This window comes from Zootoca vivipara, chromosome 6, assembly GCF_963506605.1.
Source record: "Zootoca vivipara chromosome 6, rZooViv1.1, whole genome shotgun sequence".
Lineage (NCBI taxonomy): Eukaryota > Metazoa > Chordata > Lepidosauria > Squamata > Lacertidae > Zootoca > Zootoca vivipara.
The window spans coordinates 1,532,319-1,550,635 of NC_083281.1; the positions used below are offsets into that span (position 1 = coordinate 1,532,319).

General features: G+C 49.4%; 1 protein-coding gene across 3 annotated transcripts in view; it reads left to right on the plus strand.

Moving 5' to 3' along the window:
* The first annotated feature begins 2,574 nt into the window (after window positions 1–2,574).
* PALM (paralemmin) overlaps window positions 2,575–18,317 on the plus strand; it is a 61,582-nt gene continuing 45,839 nt past the window's right edge. For all 3 annotated transcript variants that reach the window (XM_060275293.1, XM_035119797.2, XM_035119796.2), the window contains exon 1: window positions 2,575–2,925. In XM_060275293.1, coding sequence (XP_060131276.1) covers window positions 2,921–2,925 — 5 coding nt within the window. In that variant the 5' untranslated portion in view covers window positions 2,575–2,920. The remainder of the gene's footprint in view (window positions 2,926–18,317) is intronic.

The following is an 18,317-nucleotide window of genomic DNA, read 5'->3' on the forward strand; positions in this document are numbered from 1 at the left end:
TGGGCTAGATGACCCTCGGGGTCCCTTCCAACGATTCCACGGTTCTATGATCAGGAATGGGGGAACCTGGGAAAAAGTATTCTGCCCTGTAGTGGCAGGAGTCGGCCTTCATTTAAATCAGGGCCGGCTCAGGCCTGCCAGTAGGGGCGGGGTATTAAAAATATTATTATTATTATTATTATTATTATTATTATTATTATTATTGCTGCTGCTCAGCTGGTTTCTCAGCCACATGGGAATTCTACAGAGTTATGTTGGAGGGGGGTATAAAAATAAAATAAAAATACCCCTTCTCTGTATCTGGTTTTTTTTGTGTGTGTGTATGGTGTTTTTTTTTATTATATTCTTCTGCGTGTGTTTATGTCTATAAACTTTTCATATTTTTCAAAAGAATGTACATGATGATAAATGTTTTGGAATATTTTTGGAGGTCTCGATATTAATAAAATTAATGTGAATCAAATATTGGAGATTTAATAAAAATATCTCCAAAAATATTGCAAAACATTTATCGTCATATACGGGTATGGTTTTTTAAAATATATATATATTAAAAGTTTATCGACATAAACAAAAGCAGAATAGCATTAAAAAACACCAATGCAATTCTGGGCTGCATCAATAGGAGTATAGCTTCTAGATCAGGGGTTCCCAAACTAAGGCCCAGGGGCCGGATGTGGCCCAATCGCCTTCTCAATCCGGCCCGCGGACGGTCCGGGAATCAGCATGTTTTTACATAAGTAGAATGTGTCCTTTTATTTAAAATGCATCTCTGGGTTATTTGTGGGGCCTGCCTGGTGTTTTTACATGAGTAGAATGTGTCCTTTTATTTAAAATGCATCTCTGGGTTATTTGTGGGGCATAGGAATTCGTTCACTTTTTCCCCCAAAATATAATCCGGCCTACCACATGGTCTGAAGGACAGTGGACCGGCCCCCTGCTGAAAAGTTTGCTGACCACTAATCTAGATCAAGGGAAGTAATAGTACCACTGTATTCTGCTCTGGTCAGACCTCACCTGGAGTACTGTGTCCAGTTCTGGGCACCACAGTTCAAGAAGGATACTGACAAGCTGGAACGTGTCCAGAAGAGGGCAACCAAAATGGTCAAAGGCCTGGAAACGATGCCTTATGAGGAACGGCTTAGGGAGCTGGGTATGTTTAGCCTGGAGAAGAGAAGGTTAAGGGGTGATACGATAGCCATGTTCAAATATATTAAAGGATGCCATATGGAGGAGGGAGAAAGGTTGTTTTCTGCTGCTCCAGATTCTAACACACACAAAAAAAACCAACCCCACAGATAGAGAGGAAAATCATAGAATCATAGATTCTTTGATTCTCCTCTCTATCTGTGGTTCCCCCCCCCCCCATGTTAGAATCATAGAATCATAGAGTTGGAAGAGACCACAAGGAAGGGAGGAAGGGATTTTTTATTTTTTATTTCCCCAATATTATTTTAAGAAAGTAACCTTGCAAAGATTCTCTGCAAAGAAACTGTGGGTGCCATGCAGCTTGCCTGGCCCTGGCACCAAAATTTGTGGGTGCTTGGCTCCCTTTGTAGGGAATTCTCTGGGTGCCCAGGAACCTATATGCAAACACGGCTCTCTCTCCTTTGGCAAACAAAAGAGAGTCGCCTGCAGGGCTGGATTGAGGTTTGATGAGGCCCTAAGATCCTGGAGGCACTAGGGCCCTGTCTATGTCCAGCTGTCCTTTGTCAACAATAAATTGCCAGCTGTTTTTGTGTTTAATATATGCTATATGGTAATTGATGGACCTAATAGGTATCTAAAGCCATTTGCATGTAACAAAATATGTATTTTATCAAAGTAATTGTTGAAAACTGAAATACAATTAAGAAGAAGTATATTAATAGTGAAATACAATTAAGAAGAAGTATATAATTATTAAGCTCTAACTTAAAATGATTTGTGATTGATAACAAACTTAATAAAGCAAACACATTGGCATTTGGCAATAGCAAAAGTTCCTTTGCAAACACAATTTACAAAGACTCACCATCTAGTCTCTAGAAACTTGCCATAACATGTAATAATAAGAAGTGTAAATATATTATGCATACTACTAATAATTATAAATAGCAGAATGCCGGCACCCTATATATAGAAAGGAGCAAACCAGTGATATTTTAGGGAGCAGGCAAGCAGGCGGGGCCCATGACTTACATCATAGGAGCCGACACAACACAAAACATGGTTGCTGTTTATAGGTTTTATTTTATTTGTTTTTTATCTTCTATTTTGGAAATATACATCCAGTTGTTTTTTTCCCTTTTGATTTTTTGGGGGCCCCCAAAAGAGTGGGGCCCTAAGCTAGACCAGCTTGTTTAGCTTACTGTATAAGTAAACCCGCCACGGCCCGCAACCGCCGCGGGGCGCGCAGGTGGAAAGACGCGCTGGCGCGCCTTGCGCGGACAGTCTCCGCGTAAAGACGCACGGTGGCGCGCATCGGCCGGCAGGAGGTGCTGTTGTGATGCTGGAGAGAGAGAGAGAGAGAGAGAGAGAGAGAGAGAGAGAGAGAGAGAGAGAGAGAGAGAGAGAGAGAGAGAGAGAGACGGAGGGTGGGGGGTGCGGTTTGCAAAGCGCGCAAGGACAGCCACAGTCCGCGCTCCTCCATAACAAGCGAGCCTCTCCTCGCGCATCCATCGTCGGCTCAGGACAATAAGCGGTTGGCGGAGGGGATGCTTTGCTGCTGCCGGCAGCTGCCGCCGCCGCCGCCTTCCTCCGTGGCCCCTGGGACGCGCAGATCTTGAAGGAGGAGGAGGAGGAGGGAAAAGAGGGAAAGGAGAGCGAGATCAATCCAGCCAAGCAGGCGCTCTCTGCCTCCCTCCCTCTCCCTCTCTCCTTGCACCTTGCAAGGTTGCCAAGGCTGTAGGACCGGAGCGCGCCAGCAGCGGCACCGAAAATGGAGTAAGTCTTCCCTTTCCCATCACTTCCCAGAGCTCCTTTCTCCTTCCCTCCTTCCTTCTGCGTGCACCTTTCTCCTTCAACCCCCCCCTACCCCACCCCACCCCGCGTTTGTTATTTTTCTCCGTGCTGCAAAGCCCATCTTCGGCTGATGTTCGTCGGTGGTTTGGCGCACAGGCGGTGGTTGTGCGTTTGTTTGTGTGGAGAGAGAGGGAGGGAAGAAGAAGGGGGAGATCTGGCTATATGGACACCCCAAAACGAGAGGAATCCGGGCTTCCGCACCCCAGATTTTCCCTCCCTCCCCCTTACGCGCTGATAGCAGCCTGCGTATTGCTCATAAACACTTTTATGAGGAGAGGCAGAGGATGCCAGGGGTCTGCGAACCTCCAGTGGAAGAGATTTGGGGACGATTGGTGGGTTCCGCTTTCTGGCAAGTGGGCGATCCATCTCTCTCACTTCTTTTTTTTTTTACCTGTTGTTTCTTTCCTGCGTGATTCTGCGTGGCAGCCTCCACCCATCTCCCCCCCTTCCTCGCCCCCCTCCCCACTCGCAGTGACTCAGGCGGTTCCCAGAGCCTGCCTTCTCTCTCCACATCCTGCCCGGTCCAATCCTGATTTTTGGTGGTTGTTGTTGCTGTTGTTAAAGGAAGAGCACCCCTGGCGCGTAAGGAGAAGAGGAACTGTCTTCCGTTGGGCTTGCTTGGGCAGGGAGGAAGAGAGAGAGAGAGAGAGAGAGAGAGAGAGAGAGAGAGAGAGAGAGAGAGAGAGAGAGAGAGAGAGAGAGAGAGAGAGAGAGAGAGAGAGAGAGAGAGAGAGAGAGAGAGAGAGAGAGAGAGAGAGAGAGAGAGAGAGAGAGAGAGAGAGAGAGAGAGAGAGAGAGAGAGAGAGAGAGAGAGAGAGAGAGAGAGAGAGAAGGTCTGTCTGGCCCTGTCATTAGGCAGGCTGAGGCAGGGTTCTCGGACACCAGAGAATGGAAGGTCTGCAGGTGCTTAGAGCTGCCTCTCCGCCACGTGGGCCAGAGTCACTTCCCTGAACCCAGCGAACCTGCCGGCCCATCTCCTGCGTTGAAAATCTAGCTGCTGGGCCTGTTGAGATTTGGGCAGGGGGATCTTTTCCTTTGCCTCGGGCGGCAAAATGGCTTGGAACGGCCATATGGAATATGTTACTAGGCCTGGGGAAAGACTCGACGTGTGTGTGTGTGTAGGACACTCTGCCCTGGCCGGCAGCTGCTCTCCAGGGTTCCTATCCTTATTATTATTTCGTTTCGGAGATTTCTTCCCCGCCTTTCAAACCACGGTTCTTTCAAGGCAGCTCCCCACAAATAAAAAAACAACGTTTAAACAGCAAACGTCTTAAAAAATGTCGAAAGCAAGCGTGAAACCATTTGTAATGGCACATATCGATATCTAAAATGTGGGGAACTGGCACAGAGGCACAGATAAGACCCGCTGACCAGCACGGGCAGGATGGAATCATGGAAAGAGAACAATTAAAAGCAAAGAGGATCGTTCATTGAAAACCCAGCCCATCTTCTCTCTGAAAACTGGCCCTGTGTCATTTTTTTAAGGGGAACCCAGAAATCTTACTCCCTGAGACGCAGCCCTCAAAATGTTCATTTTAACTTCTGCCTGATGCTGATCTGCATATGGTATTTTTAAAAAAATAAATAAATAAAATAAAATAAAACAAACTGTTAGGGTTTCCAGACCAAATATCTTGAAGCAGGACCTTCTCGGAGGTCTCTCAGGGTGGCACAGAAACAGGACTTCGAGTGCCTGGGCCCTGTGAGGGAAGGACAGAGCTGCCTCCATGAATTTCCCTTTGCGAGACCTTTGTCACTACCAGCAACCCGGCCATTGCTAGGATCTTCTCCCGCCGGGGTCTTTTCCTGCCCACCCAGAGGGCGCACCAGTCCGGCCGACCAGTGCCGAGCACCCTGGGATTCCCCCCTCACTTGAAACTGCGCCTGGCACAAATTTAGAAGGGGAGGCTGGCATGAATGGGAACGCCTTGGCGCCTAGCTTCCCAGGAGTGCCTGCTTTGCCCCACAACTGTGGGTGCCTGGGGGGATGTGGGTGCCATGCTGGGGTTTTTGAAGCCTCCAGGGGGGTGCCATTGAGGCTCCCGGCCTGTGGGGGAGAGGAGGTGACAAACTGGGTGAAAGAAAGCCTCCTTTTGCCCCGGCGGCACTGAAATTTGCAGGTGCCTGGCCCCTCTGTGGGGAATTTCGCGGGTGCCTGGGCACCTGGGGAGTCGGCACCTCTGTAAAGCTGCTTATCTGCACCCCTCCCTCTCCTTTCTGAGAACAAAAAAATTGTGCTTTCCCCAGCAGCCTCCGTGAGGATTTGTTGGCGCCAGGCAGAATCTCCCGGGAGATCTACCCCAGCGAGTTGTCTTGACATCAGCATGTGCCAGAGAGAGAGAGAGAGAGAGAGAGAGAACAGGATTACATTTCCACAGCCAAGGATTCGCTCCCAGCTCCAGGCCATCGGTGGCTGCGGGGGTCTGGGGCTTTCGGCAATGTGTGGCCCCAGAGAGACACTGCCCGCCCTGAGTGTTTGTGGACGTTCCGTGACGTAACCAGAGCACGTCTCCGGGTTCCTCAGAGCCTGCTTTTAAATTCCAAATCCCTCCTGTTCTGGAGAGATAGAAAAGAAAAATTTAAGGAAGCATTTGCATCAGATTTGATACACTCCCATGGGGAAAAGAATCAGAAAGCCTTTTTAAAAAATAAAACGGGCTATAGGGTTTCTAATAAGGTTCCATTTTTTTAGGGTAAATCTTCCAAGGAGTTTTTTTTTTCCTTTCTCAATCTGCAGGGGAGCAAATTAGGAAAAAACGCTAATTTCCCGCTGTTCAGTTTAGATCCCTGGTTTGTTTCATGTAAGCGCCTTTCAAGATATCTTCCAAATTGTGTTGGCTTTTGAGCCTGCCTATCATAGAATCATAGAGTTGGAAGAGACCACAAGGGCCATCCAGTCCAACCCCCTGCCGAGCAGGAAACACCATCAAAGCATTCTTGACATATGCCTGTCAAGCCTCTGCTTAAATACCTCCAAAGGAGGAGACTCCACCACACTCCTTGGTAGCAAATTCCACTGCCGAACAGCTCTTACTGTCAGGAAGTTCTTCCTAATGTTTAGGTGGAATCTTCTTTCTTGTAGCTTGATTGTTTTCTGCTGCTCCAGAGAAGCGGACACGGAGCTCCAGAGAAGCGGACACAGCTTCAGGATCTCTCCTTCCAGTGAGCACTCAGGGCTGATTTCCATCAGAATGGGGAGGTTTGATCTTCTTGCAGTCCATGGGACTCTCAAGAGTCTCCTCCAGCCCCAGAATTCAAAAGCATCCATTCTTCAGCGATCAGCCTTCTTTATGGTCCAGCTCTCACTTCCATACCTCACTACCATACATCTCTTAAGCCCCCGTAAAAAAGAAGATCTACTTTGGGTCAAACTTACTCAAGGGAATCTGCTAATTTCTGAGGCAAGTCCATTCTAGATCTTATACCTTCAGGTTGTCCTTCCTGAAATCCCCCCACCCCTTTCCAGAATTTGAACCCCTCTGGTTTGGGATCTAACTTGTCGGAAGCGATGGAAAAACAAATTTATGCCTGCATGGTAAAGGGGGGTTGGACTAGAGGACCTCTGGGGGGGGTCCCTTCCAGCTCCCCGATTCTGTGTCTAGGGATGCCCATTTTGGATCCAGCTCAGTTCCCCCACTTCTGTGGTCTGTCTTCCGCATGACAAATAAATGCCACCGAAAGAGTTTGCCGGTATTTCCGAGGCAAATTTCTCCCAACGGACGCTCCTTGCGGGGGATGCGATTTGGCTGGTGTTCCCAGTTCCGATGTGCGCAGACACAATTTTACCTTGGTCTGTGCATTTCTTCTGGGCCTGCGACTTGGCTGCAAAATTCGGAGTTCAAAAGGTGTCTGTTTTGCAAAGCACAACTGGGTTGATTCGCTTTAGAACTTGGCTTGAATCTTAATTCCGCCGCCTGCCCCGATCCCTAGTCCTGTGCGACAGCCTTGCAAGTCTTAACCACTGGGCCTGCTGGTTCCTCAAGCCCTGGACTGTCATACATCTAGTTTTCTTAACTTCAGATAGATCTCATGAGTGTGTTTCTCAGTTCGGCCCCCACCTGCTTCCCGGAGAGATTAAAGCTGATCCAATCAGCCGCCCAGCTTCTCCTCCTCTGCACCTGCAAACCGGTTTCCCCGGGATCCAGAGACTTGCTGCTGAAGAGCATTGCTTTTTTGACTCACAGAACCATAGAATTGTATGGAAGGGACCCCTGGTGGTCATCTAGCTCAACCCCAGGAATCGTAGCTAAAGAAGGTTGCTTTCTGAGCATAAGAGATCATATCACGCAACAGCGAAGTTTATCCCGTAGCTTTCCACTGCATGTTTCTTTAGATCTTTCCTTGCGGACCAATCAGACTGCTGATTCTGGATCCTATTGTTCTATGATTCAGCTCACTACATAACATTCCTTTATTAAAATTTACATACCACCTGATTCGTATTTTAGAAACAGCTGCAAAGCAGGGGAGTAGCTCTAGGAAAACCCCTTCCCTTCCGCTTCATCCCCTTCCAGACCGCAAATGCTCAACCCAAGCACAAAAGGACCGGCGAATCTTCATGTGGCCTAGTAACTTGGCCCAGACTTAATTTTGCAAAAAACGCCTTTGGGGTTTTTTTGCTGCCACCAGAGACCGGGATCAGATGGCTTTAAAAGCGGATTAGACAAATTCGCAGAGGAGAAGCAAGGGGGTTTCAGCAGCGGTTAAACGTGTTCGCAAAATAGAGCCTCCAGGTTCAGGCGCAGTCAACCTCTGGCTTTACCTCACCTGGCAAGGGCAGCCTGTCTCTGATTGCCAGTTGCTGGAGATCCCAAGTAGGGACGCCAAATGCGGCGAATCGCATTTTCCTACCTTCTTAGGCTTCTTTCCCCTGCTGTTGGGTTGCTCCTTGAGCTTTTCATGGACCTGCCTATTATAGGGTCCTTTTTTGTGTGTGCCAAATTTGTTGAGGCCCCCCCTTTTCTGCAATATCTCCCCCTCCCCTCCAAAAAACAGAAAGTTTCCAGCTATTTTTAAGAACCTTCGCGGAAAAAATCAACACTTCCAACATTGGGTCGCCTGGGTTTTCCCCGGTACATTTCTGAGATTTCCGGAAATTCCACCCGGGCGCTATTTCCGACGCCCTTGACGGCGGAACCAAATGGAGCCCCCATTTCCAGGAGCAGTCTACCTCAGAATGCCACCAACTGTCTGGAGCGCTGTGGGAAACCGGCTAGATCAAAGCTAAAATGTGCTCTCCCCTCCCCCCATCATGGAGAAAATAGTTGCAGGTCAGTTCCCTCTGGTGTGAATCGGCGGACTTTTTTTATTTGTTAATTGGCGCGTTTGCTATTTACTTTGAAACCGAAAGAGTTGCTTGGGATGGAGGTGCCCGCAAATCTGTATGTGTGTGTCGGACTAGGATGTCCAGAGTTGCTGTGATTTCGTTTCCGGGAGAGATGGGACAACTTTATTTGATACTAGCTGGCCCTGCACGCGTTGCTGTGCATTAGTCTGTAAAATGGAGGGTAATAGCCCCCCTTCAGATACCCCTGAGCCTCAGAGTCCCCCTGAGTCGAGGCAAGACACTGTGGAGAGGGCAGGTTTCATCCCTGTGTCCCCCCCCCCGTTCTGACCCATTACTTATCCCTGCTCTCTATTCGCCCCCCCCCCACCTCCACTTGGCCTAGTCTGGAAAGCGGCCTAGTCTGTCTGATAATGGCCGCCTTGGTAGTTTCAGTTGCTTGTTTGATGATGTCATTTGGTTTGTGGGTGTGGCTTAGATTTCACAGGAAGGGAGGGGGTGGAGGAGGGTACTACACCACTTGAGGGCGCTGTTTGACTTGGTGGAGTTTGACTTGGTGCCCAGGTGTGTGATTTGGGGGATTTTTGCCCCCAACAACGCTCGGGGAGTGGCCTGGATCGTTGTGTCAAAATTTCAGGACGATCGGTCAAGCGGTTACGGAGAAAAGTGTAGAACGCAGTTTCACGATTTTTACATTTATATATATATATATAGATTTATTTAATGGGCTGTTTGATAGGGACGCAGGTGGCGCTGTGGTCTAAACCACTGAGCCTCTTGGGCTTGCTGATCGGGAGGTCGGTTGTTCGAATCCCCGTGATGGGATGAGCTTCCGTTGTTCGGTCCCTGCTCCTGCCAACCTAGCAGTTCGAAAGCACATCAAAGTGCAAGTAGATGAATAGGTACCGCTCCAGCGGGAAGGTAAATGGCGTTTCCGTGTGCTGCTCCGGTTTGCCAGAAGCGGCTTTTTTCACATGACCTGGAAGCTGTACGCCAGCTCCCTCGGCCAGTAAAGCGAGATGAGCACCGCAACCCCAGAGTCGTTTGCAACTGGACCTAATGGTCAGGGGTCCATTTACCTTTACCTTGATTGCTACACTTGTCAATGCGCATTGTTGAGTTTCCTGTGCAAAAGAAAGAAGGAGAAGGTCTTATGGAAAGGGGCAGGCTTAATTTTTGACGGCCGGGAAGGCAATGTGGAGCGAAGGAGAGCCTTTCGATTCGCATCCAAAGGCGAACCTTCTCAAAAACCTGCACTTTCCCCAAGCAATATGCAGAGCAGGTCGCAGCTGTGTCCAATGAAATTTGCAGCGCTCCAAATTTCGCAGTGCGGTTTCCCTTCCGGCCAAGTAATGCGGGGAAAGAAACAGAAAACGCGTAAAACTAGGTTAAACCACGCATTAAAATGCATGGTTGTTGAAAAGAAGGCACAAGGACACGTTGTATTGCGGGGAACTGTTTTTGCAAAAACCTGTATATTAGGCAAAACTGAATCCTAAAATGGGTGTGTTAGAATAAACCGCTGATGAATTTTCAAGCGAACTTTTTAAAGGAAAAATTGCAAACTGATGTAGAAATATGGAGAAATGAAGACCGGATACATGAGAAACTGAGGTCAAATTCACAGTAACGCTGCTTGAAACCGTCATGGCTTCGCCCAAAGAATTCTGGGAACGGTAGTTTGAGAAGGCCAGTTGTTTGGAGACTCCCTTAGTCCCCCTCCTGGAACTACAGTTCCCAGAGTTCTCTGCTGCGAAGAGGAAACGACTGTTAAAACACTCTGGGAATTGTAGCTCAGGGATGGGAATAAAAGGGTTCTACTAACCCTCAGCAAATAGCTCCCAGAATCTCTTAAGGCAGGGGTGCCCAAACTTTTTTCAAAGAGGGCCAGATCTGATGAAGTGAACATGTGTGAGGGCCGACCAAAGTTGTTGGGCTTTTTTTTAGGATTGAAGTTGTTGGGCTTTTTAAAAATGATTTTACCCCGAAATTGTTGAGCTTCTTTAGGGTTGAACTTGTTGAGCTTTTCTTAGGATTTGACACCCCCCCCAAATAAACTGCCACAGGGGCCGGATAAAACCGGCCGGGGGGGCCACATTAGACCCCCCCAAAAAAAACGGACTTTGGACATGCCTGTCTTAAGGGAAGAAGCCGTGGCAGTTTTGAGTGACGTCACTGTGCTTTAATGTGGCCTGGGAGGAGCGGAAATTGCAGTTCCGGCCTTCCATAGTGGGGAAGAGGAGCTTATTGGTGAAATGCAAGAAAAGCAGGTGATTCAAATCCAGAACCTTCCCTTCTCTTCTGTATAACGAGGTGGAACTAAATGGGCTTTGGTTGCCCATTGTCCACAGGGCTCTGAATGGCTGAAAATTAGGCCAGGTGGCCAGCCACCCGCCCTCTCCCTCTCTCTCTCTGATGCCGGGCCGCGTTCGAAACATTCCCTTCACAGCTGAGATAGTTGCTGAACCAGCAGATTCCTCTAAGCAAGGTCAGCTCGGGTTATGCAGAGTCCGTAGCAGCTTTTCCCAGTCCGCACGGCCATGACTCCCCTCTTCCCAACATGCAAAGAACACACACAGCCCGTTTCATTTCGCACCCGTGTCCCAAACAGTCCTTCCTTCCGCCGGGAGGGTCTGAGAGCTGCGTGCTGTATGGCCTTCCCAGCAGCCCTGTGGGGTAGGCCAGGCGAAGAGAAAGCCATAGGTGCCCGGAGGCATTTGAAACACAACCCTGGGTGCCTTGGTTCCCAAACTAAATCCGTTCCGGAAACCAAAGCGTTCCAAAACCGAGGCGCGCCTTCCCATAGAAAGTCATGCAAAATGGATTAATCCGTTCCGGACTTTTAAAAACAACCCCTAAAACAGCAATTTAACATGGATTTTTACTGTCTAATGAGACCATTGATCCATAAAATAAAAGCAATAAACCAAGTACCGCAGTCACACAATCTATCAGTAGCTGAACTGGGTTCCACGCAGTCACAAAAACAAAACAGAAAGAGCCACAAAAACAAAAATGCAAAATAAATAGCAAAAAAACAGGCAGACCTCAGCGTAACCCTCAAACCGGAGCACGTTCAGCTTCTGAAAAGAGTTTGCAAACCGGAACATTTACTTCCGGGTTTGCAGTGTTTGGGTTCCAAGTTGTTTGAGGACCAAGGCGCTTGAGAACCAAGGGAGCACTGTATGCTCAATTTTGAGCGATGGATGAGGAAAAGACCAGCAGTGGGACCACTCACTGGGGCCGAGTCGATGCAAAGTGAGGAGGAGAGATCCCTGCGAGCATGTGCAGAGTGCCTCCCTGCTTCCACACTAAGCGACTGCATGGCCTCCCTGCACAATAGGTGGCTCTCTTAAGCAGGAGATCTCCCTTTGCAGGAAATGATAAGGGCATTAGAAAGGAAGTGTTCCTAGAATCCTGGAATCGTAGGGCCGAAAGGGACCCTCAGTGCCATCTAGTCTGACCCACCACAATAGGCAGCTGTCCCATTTGAGGATCGAACCTGCAACCTTGGCACCGTGCTCTATGGGGTCCGGTATCGCTCACACGTAAACACATGAACGGTTTTTAGGTGTGATGAAGTGAGGCAGAAGGAAGCTCAGTGCTGTGAAATATTCACCTGTGAACCGGATTCGGCTGAGGCCCGAGAAGGAGCTACAGACTTCTCAGGGGAGTGGCTAAACTCATGGGCGTGGCTACAGTCTCATCAGGGGTGTGGCTATAGACTTCCCTGGGGATTGGCTACTGACTCATGGGCGTGGCTACAGACTCCTCAGGGGTGTGGCTATAGAATCCCCAGGGGAGTGGCTACAGTCTCATCAGGGGTGTGGCTATAGAATCCCCAGGGGAGTGGCTACACTCATGGGCGTGGCTACAGACTCCTCGTGGGCGTGGCTATAGAATCCCCAGGGGAGTGGCTACACTCATGGGCGTGGCTACAGACTCCTCAGGGGCATGGCTATAGAATCCCCAGTGGAGTGGCTACATTCATGGGTGTGGCTACAGACTCCTCAGGGTGTGGCTATAGAATCCCCAGGGGAGTGGCTACAGTCTCATCAGGGGTGTGGCTATAGAATCCCCAGGGGAGTGGCTACACTCAGGGGCGTGGCTACAGACTTCTCAGGGGTGTGGCTATAGAATCCCAGGGGAGTGGCTACACTCATGGGCGTGGCTACAGACTCCTCGTGGGCGTGGCTATAGAATCCCCAGGGGAGTGGCTACACTCATGGGCGTGGCTACAGACTCCTCAGGGGCATGGCTATAGAATCCCCAGTGGAGTGGCTACATTCATGGGTGTGGCTACAGACTCCTCAGGGTGTGGCTATAGAATCCCCAGGGGAGTGGCTACAGTCTCATCAGGGGTGTGGCTATAGAATCCCCAGGGGAGTGGCTACAGACTCAGGGGCGTGGCTACAGACTTCTCAGGGGCGTAGCTACAGACTCTCCTGAGGGGTTGGGACTATGGACCCTCCACAGCTGCAGACTGCTCTTGGGCTGCGATTGCGAACCCTCCTTGGGTGTGTGGGGCTGGTCACAACCGCCCCCACCCCAACATTTGCCCATTTGCGTCTCCCAGCAAGCCATGGTTTGCCCCCGTTCCCAACCTGGTGGTTCGCTTTCCACCGAGCTAAAGAGAAAGGGGGGAGGAGGGGAGGCGGAGATTGCAGGCGGCCTTCAAATCGTGGAAGATGCATTAGGAAGAGGACGGCGGAGAGAGGGAGAAGCATCGCTGGCGAAGCCCGGGGAAAATGGAGGCCATGAATATTTGATGGAAGAGACTGTTTAGAGGAGGCGGAGGCGGAAAAGGAGACGGGTTTTTCCCCCTTTAATTATTATTTCCAGGCAAGCCTGCTCGAGGCATTTTAGTGGCGTTGCTGAGATCCTTTCCCACCTCACCGAGCGTATTTATGAATGAAAGCCGCTGTTTCTGCTACAGCCGAGGGCTGACATCATTGTTTCTGCCTCTGTTTCCCCACCACCACCACCCAAAAAACCCACAACCACCCACAGATGGCAATTCCTCAAGGTCTGAGCCTGCAGGGCCTACTCAGGAGTAAGCTGTGGATCTACCCCTGAGTAAGCACGCTTATAGGGTTGGGTGACGTTAATTCTCCGTTGCAAGATCACATCTGGATGATTGGGGGGGCGGGAGTTGCTAGCCTGTAGTCAGAACCACGTTGAAGGAAAGGAAAAGACGTGCCTAGCCTCTGCGGGGAATTTTTTCCTTATCCTCTGGCTCCCTGCAGCAAGCTGCAACGGTGGAAATCTCATGATCACATCAGAGCAAAGAGGGTCTATCAGTTCGAGGTGGGTGATGCTTGGGATGAAAAAAAAGGCGCACAGTTACATCCCTGTAGAGCCTACATTTTGAGGAGTTTAAAAGTCCCTCCGGCTGGTCCAATATCTATCAGTGGCAAGTCAAGGCAGGCTTGGTGGCATGGGAGACAGGGATAAGTGGACCCATACAGTGGTCCCTTGGTTCTCAAACGCCTTGGTACTCCAACAACTTGGAACCCAAACACTGCAAACCCAGAAGTCGGTGTTCCGGTTTGCGAACCTTTTTCGGAAGCCGAACGTGCTCCATTTTGAGTGTTACGCTTTCGATTTGAGTGTTACGCTGAGGTCTGTCTGTCTTTGCTATTTGTTTTGCATTTTTGTTTTTGTGGCTCTTTTTCGTTTTGTTTTTGTGACTGTGTGGAACTGATGGATTGATTGTGTGACTGCAGTACATAGAATCATAGAATCCTAGAGTTGGAAGAGACCACAAGGGCCATCCAGTCCAACCCCCTGCCGAGCAGGAAACACCATCAAAGCATTCTGGACATATGCCTGTCAAGCCTCTGCTTAAAGACCTCCAAAGGAGGAGACTCCACCACACTCCTTGGCAGCAAATTCCACTGCCGAACAGCTCTTACTGTCAGGAAGTTCTTCCTAATGTTTAGGTGGAATCTTCTTTCTTGTAGTTTGAATCCATTGCTCCGTGTCTGCTTCTCTGGAGCAGCAGAAAACAACCTTTCTCCCTCCTCTATATGACATCCTTTGATATATTTGAACATGGCTATCATATCACCCCTTAACCTTCTCTTCTCCAGGCATTGTTTATTCCTTTCGGTTTTTTTGGTCTCGTTAGATAGTAAAATCATGTTAAACTGCTGTTTTAGGGGTTGTTTTTAAAAGTCTGGAACGGATTAATCCGTTGCTTTCTACGGGAAAGTGCACCTTGGTTTTGGAGCGCTTTGGTTTTGGAACGGGCTTCCGGGACGGAGTAAGTCTGAGAACCAAGACGCCACTGTAGATCCCTCTGTGCAGAGGGTCTGGGCAAAAAAGAACAACTAACATGAAGGAGGTCCGCAGATTTGGGAGACGAAATTGTTTAGGTGCTTCCGCACATGGCCTACGTGGTCTCAGGCCCAGGGAATTACGGAGGATTCCCACAATCACCACACTGAAAAATTCAGAGAACTGCGGCCTTTCAAACTAGGGGTGGGTTTCCATTCACATTCCCGCCCTTCCTGAAACCACTAGATAGGTTTGCCTTTGAATGTGGCCTGGATCCAGATTGTCCCCCACCCATAACTGGAGGGGACATTGCAGGAGAGGGCCAAATATGTTCTGGGGTGCTTGATTCGAGAACTGTTTTTGCAGAATGAAGGAGGCCCTGCAGTCTCCGTACAGAACTCGCACCCAGGACTTCCCTTCTGAGAATAAACTGGTTTATATTGGGCAAACTAGGACCAGCTCCCCTTGGCATCATGCCTGTGCGAGATAATCTGTTGTGCAAGAGTGAGGAGGCAGAGGGGGGCCAGCGTTTTAAAAATGCGGCGTTTAGCGATGATATAATGAGAAACTGGTGCAGGCAGGCCGGCAAACAAACATTATTGTTCCGCATTAGGGGTGTGGAGAGAGACAAAAGGTCGCTAGACCTTTCCCTACGATCCTGGAATAAAAAGGAAAAACGCCCCACATCAGCAAATAGGGGGGGGAAATATTTTGCTCGTCAGCTGAGTGGAATGGTCTGTGTGTGTGTGAGAGAGAGAGAGAGATCAACAAACATTGTCAGGCGACTGGATTTCCAATTTATTTACAAAGCACCGAGCCCCCCACAAGGTTGTGGGGTGGTGGCAACTTTGTGAGCAGAATACAGACCCTCAAAAGGTCCCCATTTTCTAGGGACAGTCCCAGACTCACAAAAGCCGTCCCAGAATGTCCCGCTTTTCCTTAGGGTGCCCCTATTTTCACGGGAGAAACGTTGGAGGGGATGGAATAGGACATCCCTATTTTCACGGGAGAAACGTTGGAGGGGATGGAAAAGGACGTCCCTCTTTTTAGGGGAGAAATGTTGGAGGGGGTGGAATAGGACGTCCCTATTTTCAGGGGAGAAATGTTGGAGGGGATGGAATAGGACGTCCCTCTTTTCAGGGGAGAAATGTTGGAGGGGATGGAATGGAATAGGACGTCCCTATTTTCACGGGAGAAACGTTGGAGGGGATGGAATAGGACGTCCCTATTTTCACGGGAGAAACGTTGGAGGGGGTGGAATAGGACGTCCCTATTTTCACGGGAGACATGTTGGAGGGGATGGAATAGGACGTCCCTCTTTTCAGGGGAGAAACGTTGGAGGGGATGGAATGGAATAGGACGTCCCTATTTTCACGGGAGAAACGTTGGAGGGGATGGAATAGGACGTCCCTATTTTCATGGGAGAAATGTTGGAGGGGATGGAATAGGACGTCCCTCTTTTCAGGGGAGAAACGTTGGAGGGGATGGAATAGGACGTCCCTATTTTCATGGGAGAAATGTTGGAGGGGATGGAATAGGACGAACCTATTTTCGTGGGAGAAACATTGGAGGGGATGGAATAGGACGTCCCTATTTTTGTGGGAGAAACGTTGGAGGGGATGGAATAGGACGTCCCTATTTTCACGGGAGAAACATTGGAGGGCATGGAATAGGACGTCCCTATTTTCACGGGAGAAATGTTGGAGGGGATGGAATAGGACGTCCCTATTTTCACGGGAGAAATGTTGGAGGGCGTGTAATGGAATAGGACGTCCCTATTTTCATGGGAGAAATGTTGGAGGGGATGGAATAGGACGTCCCTATTTTCAGGGGAGAAATGTTGGAGGGGATGGAATAGGACGTCCCTATTTTCACGGGAGAAACGTTGGAGGGGATGGAATAGGACGTCCCTATTTTCATGGGAGAAATGTTGGAGGGGATGGAATAGGACGTCCCTATTTTCGTGGGAGAAACGTTGGAGGGGATGGAATAGGACGTCCCTATTTTCACGGGAGAAACATTGGAGGGGATGGAATAGGACGTCCCTATTTTCGTGGGAGAAACGTTGGAGGGGATGGAATAGGACGTCCCTCTTTTCACGGGAGAAACGTTGGAGGCTCTGCAGAATAGGGCCCCTTCCGCACCTGCTCTGGAGTACGCCGTGCTTGAGCAGAAGCCGCTTCCTTTGGGAGAAAGGGATGGTCTGATTCTGCAGTCCTCCCGACTTCAGTTCAGTCTGGCCGGAACCACAGGTTACCTTCTTCCAACGGTTTGAGACATTTCTGCCCTCGGGATCCCCGCTCTAAGAAGAGGCATTCCCCTTTCTCAAGAGGCATCCCCCACACTGCGAAGTCTTAGATTTGGATAGAGAGTCTGCGATGAATCTGCGGAAAAGTTGGAGGGCTGGAGCTCACCAGAGTCTGGAGGGCACAAGAGGGGCAGCGTTGGGGAGTTTCTGCGTAGAATCACAGAACCGCACGTGTCAAGAAAGGAGATTCCAACTAAACACAAAAGAAAGGAACTTCCTGACATTAAGAGCTGTTGGGAGATTTTCAAGCAGAGGTTAGACAGCCACCTGTCAGAGATGCTTCGGATGAGATTCCTGCATTGCAGGGGGTGGACTAGATGACAGCCGGGGGTCCCTGGTTCCTGGGTTGCTGTCAAACCAGGGGCTAGGGTTGCCGTATTTTTTAAAAAAAAAAAAGGTGAAAAGTTGTTGAGCTTTTTATTGTATTTTGCAAAATCTCAAGAAGTAATGAAGTTTTTGAGGTTCGATGGCCACCTGTAAATAATAGTAATAATAATTGTTGTTGTTTAGTCGTTTAGTCGTGTCCGCCTCTTCGTGACCCCATGGACCAGAGCACGCCAGGCACTCCTGTCTTCCACTGCCTCCCGCAGTTTGGTCAAACTCATGTTCGTAGCTTCGAGAACACTGTCCAACCATCTTGTCCTCAGTAATAATAATAGTAATAATAATTATTTATTACTTATACCTCATCCATCTGGCCATGCCTCCCTTGTCACTCTGGGTGGCTTCCAACAGAATATTAAAAAAACACACAATAAACATCAAACATTAAAAGCTTCCCTAAACAGGGCCTAAACAGGAGAGACGCGGGTGGCACTGTGGTCTAAACCACTGAGCCTAGGGCTTGCCGATCAGAAGGTTGGCGGTTCGAATCCCCGCGACGGAGCGAGCTCCTGTTGTTCGGTCCCAACTCCTGCCAACCTAGCAGTTCGAAAGCACATCAAAGTGCATGTAAGTAAAGGTAAAGGGACCCCTGACCATTAGTTCCAGTTGTGACCGACTCTGGGGTTGCGGTGCTCATCTCGCGTTATTGGCCGAGGGAGCCGGCGTTTGTCTGCAGACAGTTTTCTGGGTCGTGTGGCCAGCAGGACTAAACCGCTTCTGGCGAAACCAGAGCAGCACATGGAAACGCCGTTTACCTTCCCGCCGGAGTGGTCCCTATTTATCTACTTGCACTTTGACGTGCTTTCAAACTGCTAGGTTGGCAGGAGCTGGGACTGAACAACAGTACCGCTCCAGCTGGCTTAGTCATGCTGGGCACATGATCCAGAAGCTGTACGCCAGCTCCCTTGGCCAATAAAGCAAGATGAGCGCTGCAACCACAGAGTTGTCCGAAACTGGATCTAACAGTCAGGGGTCCCTTACCTTTACCTTTAAACAGGGCTGCTTCCAGGTGTTTTCTAAAAGTCAGGCAGTTGTTTATCTCTTTGACATCTGGTGGGA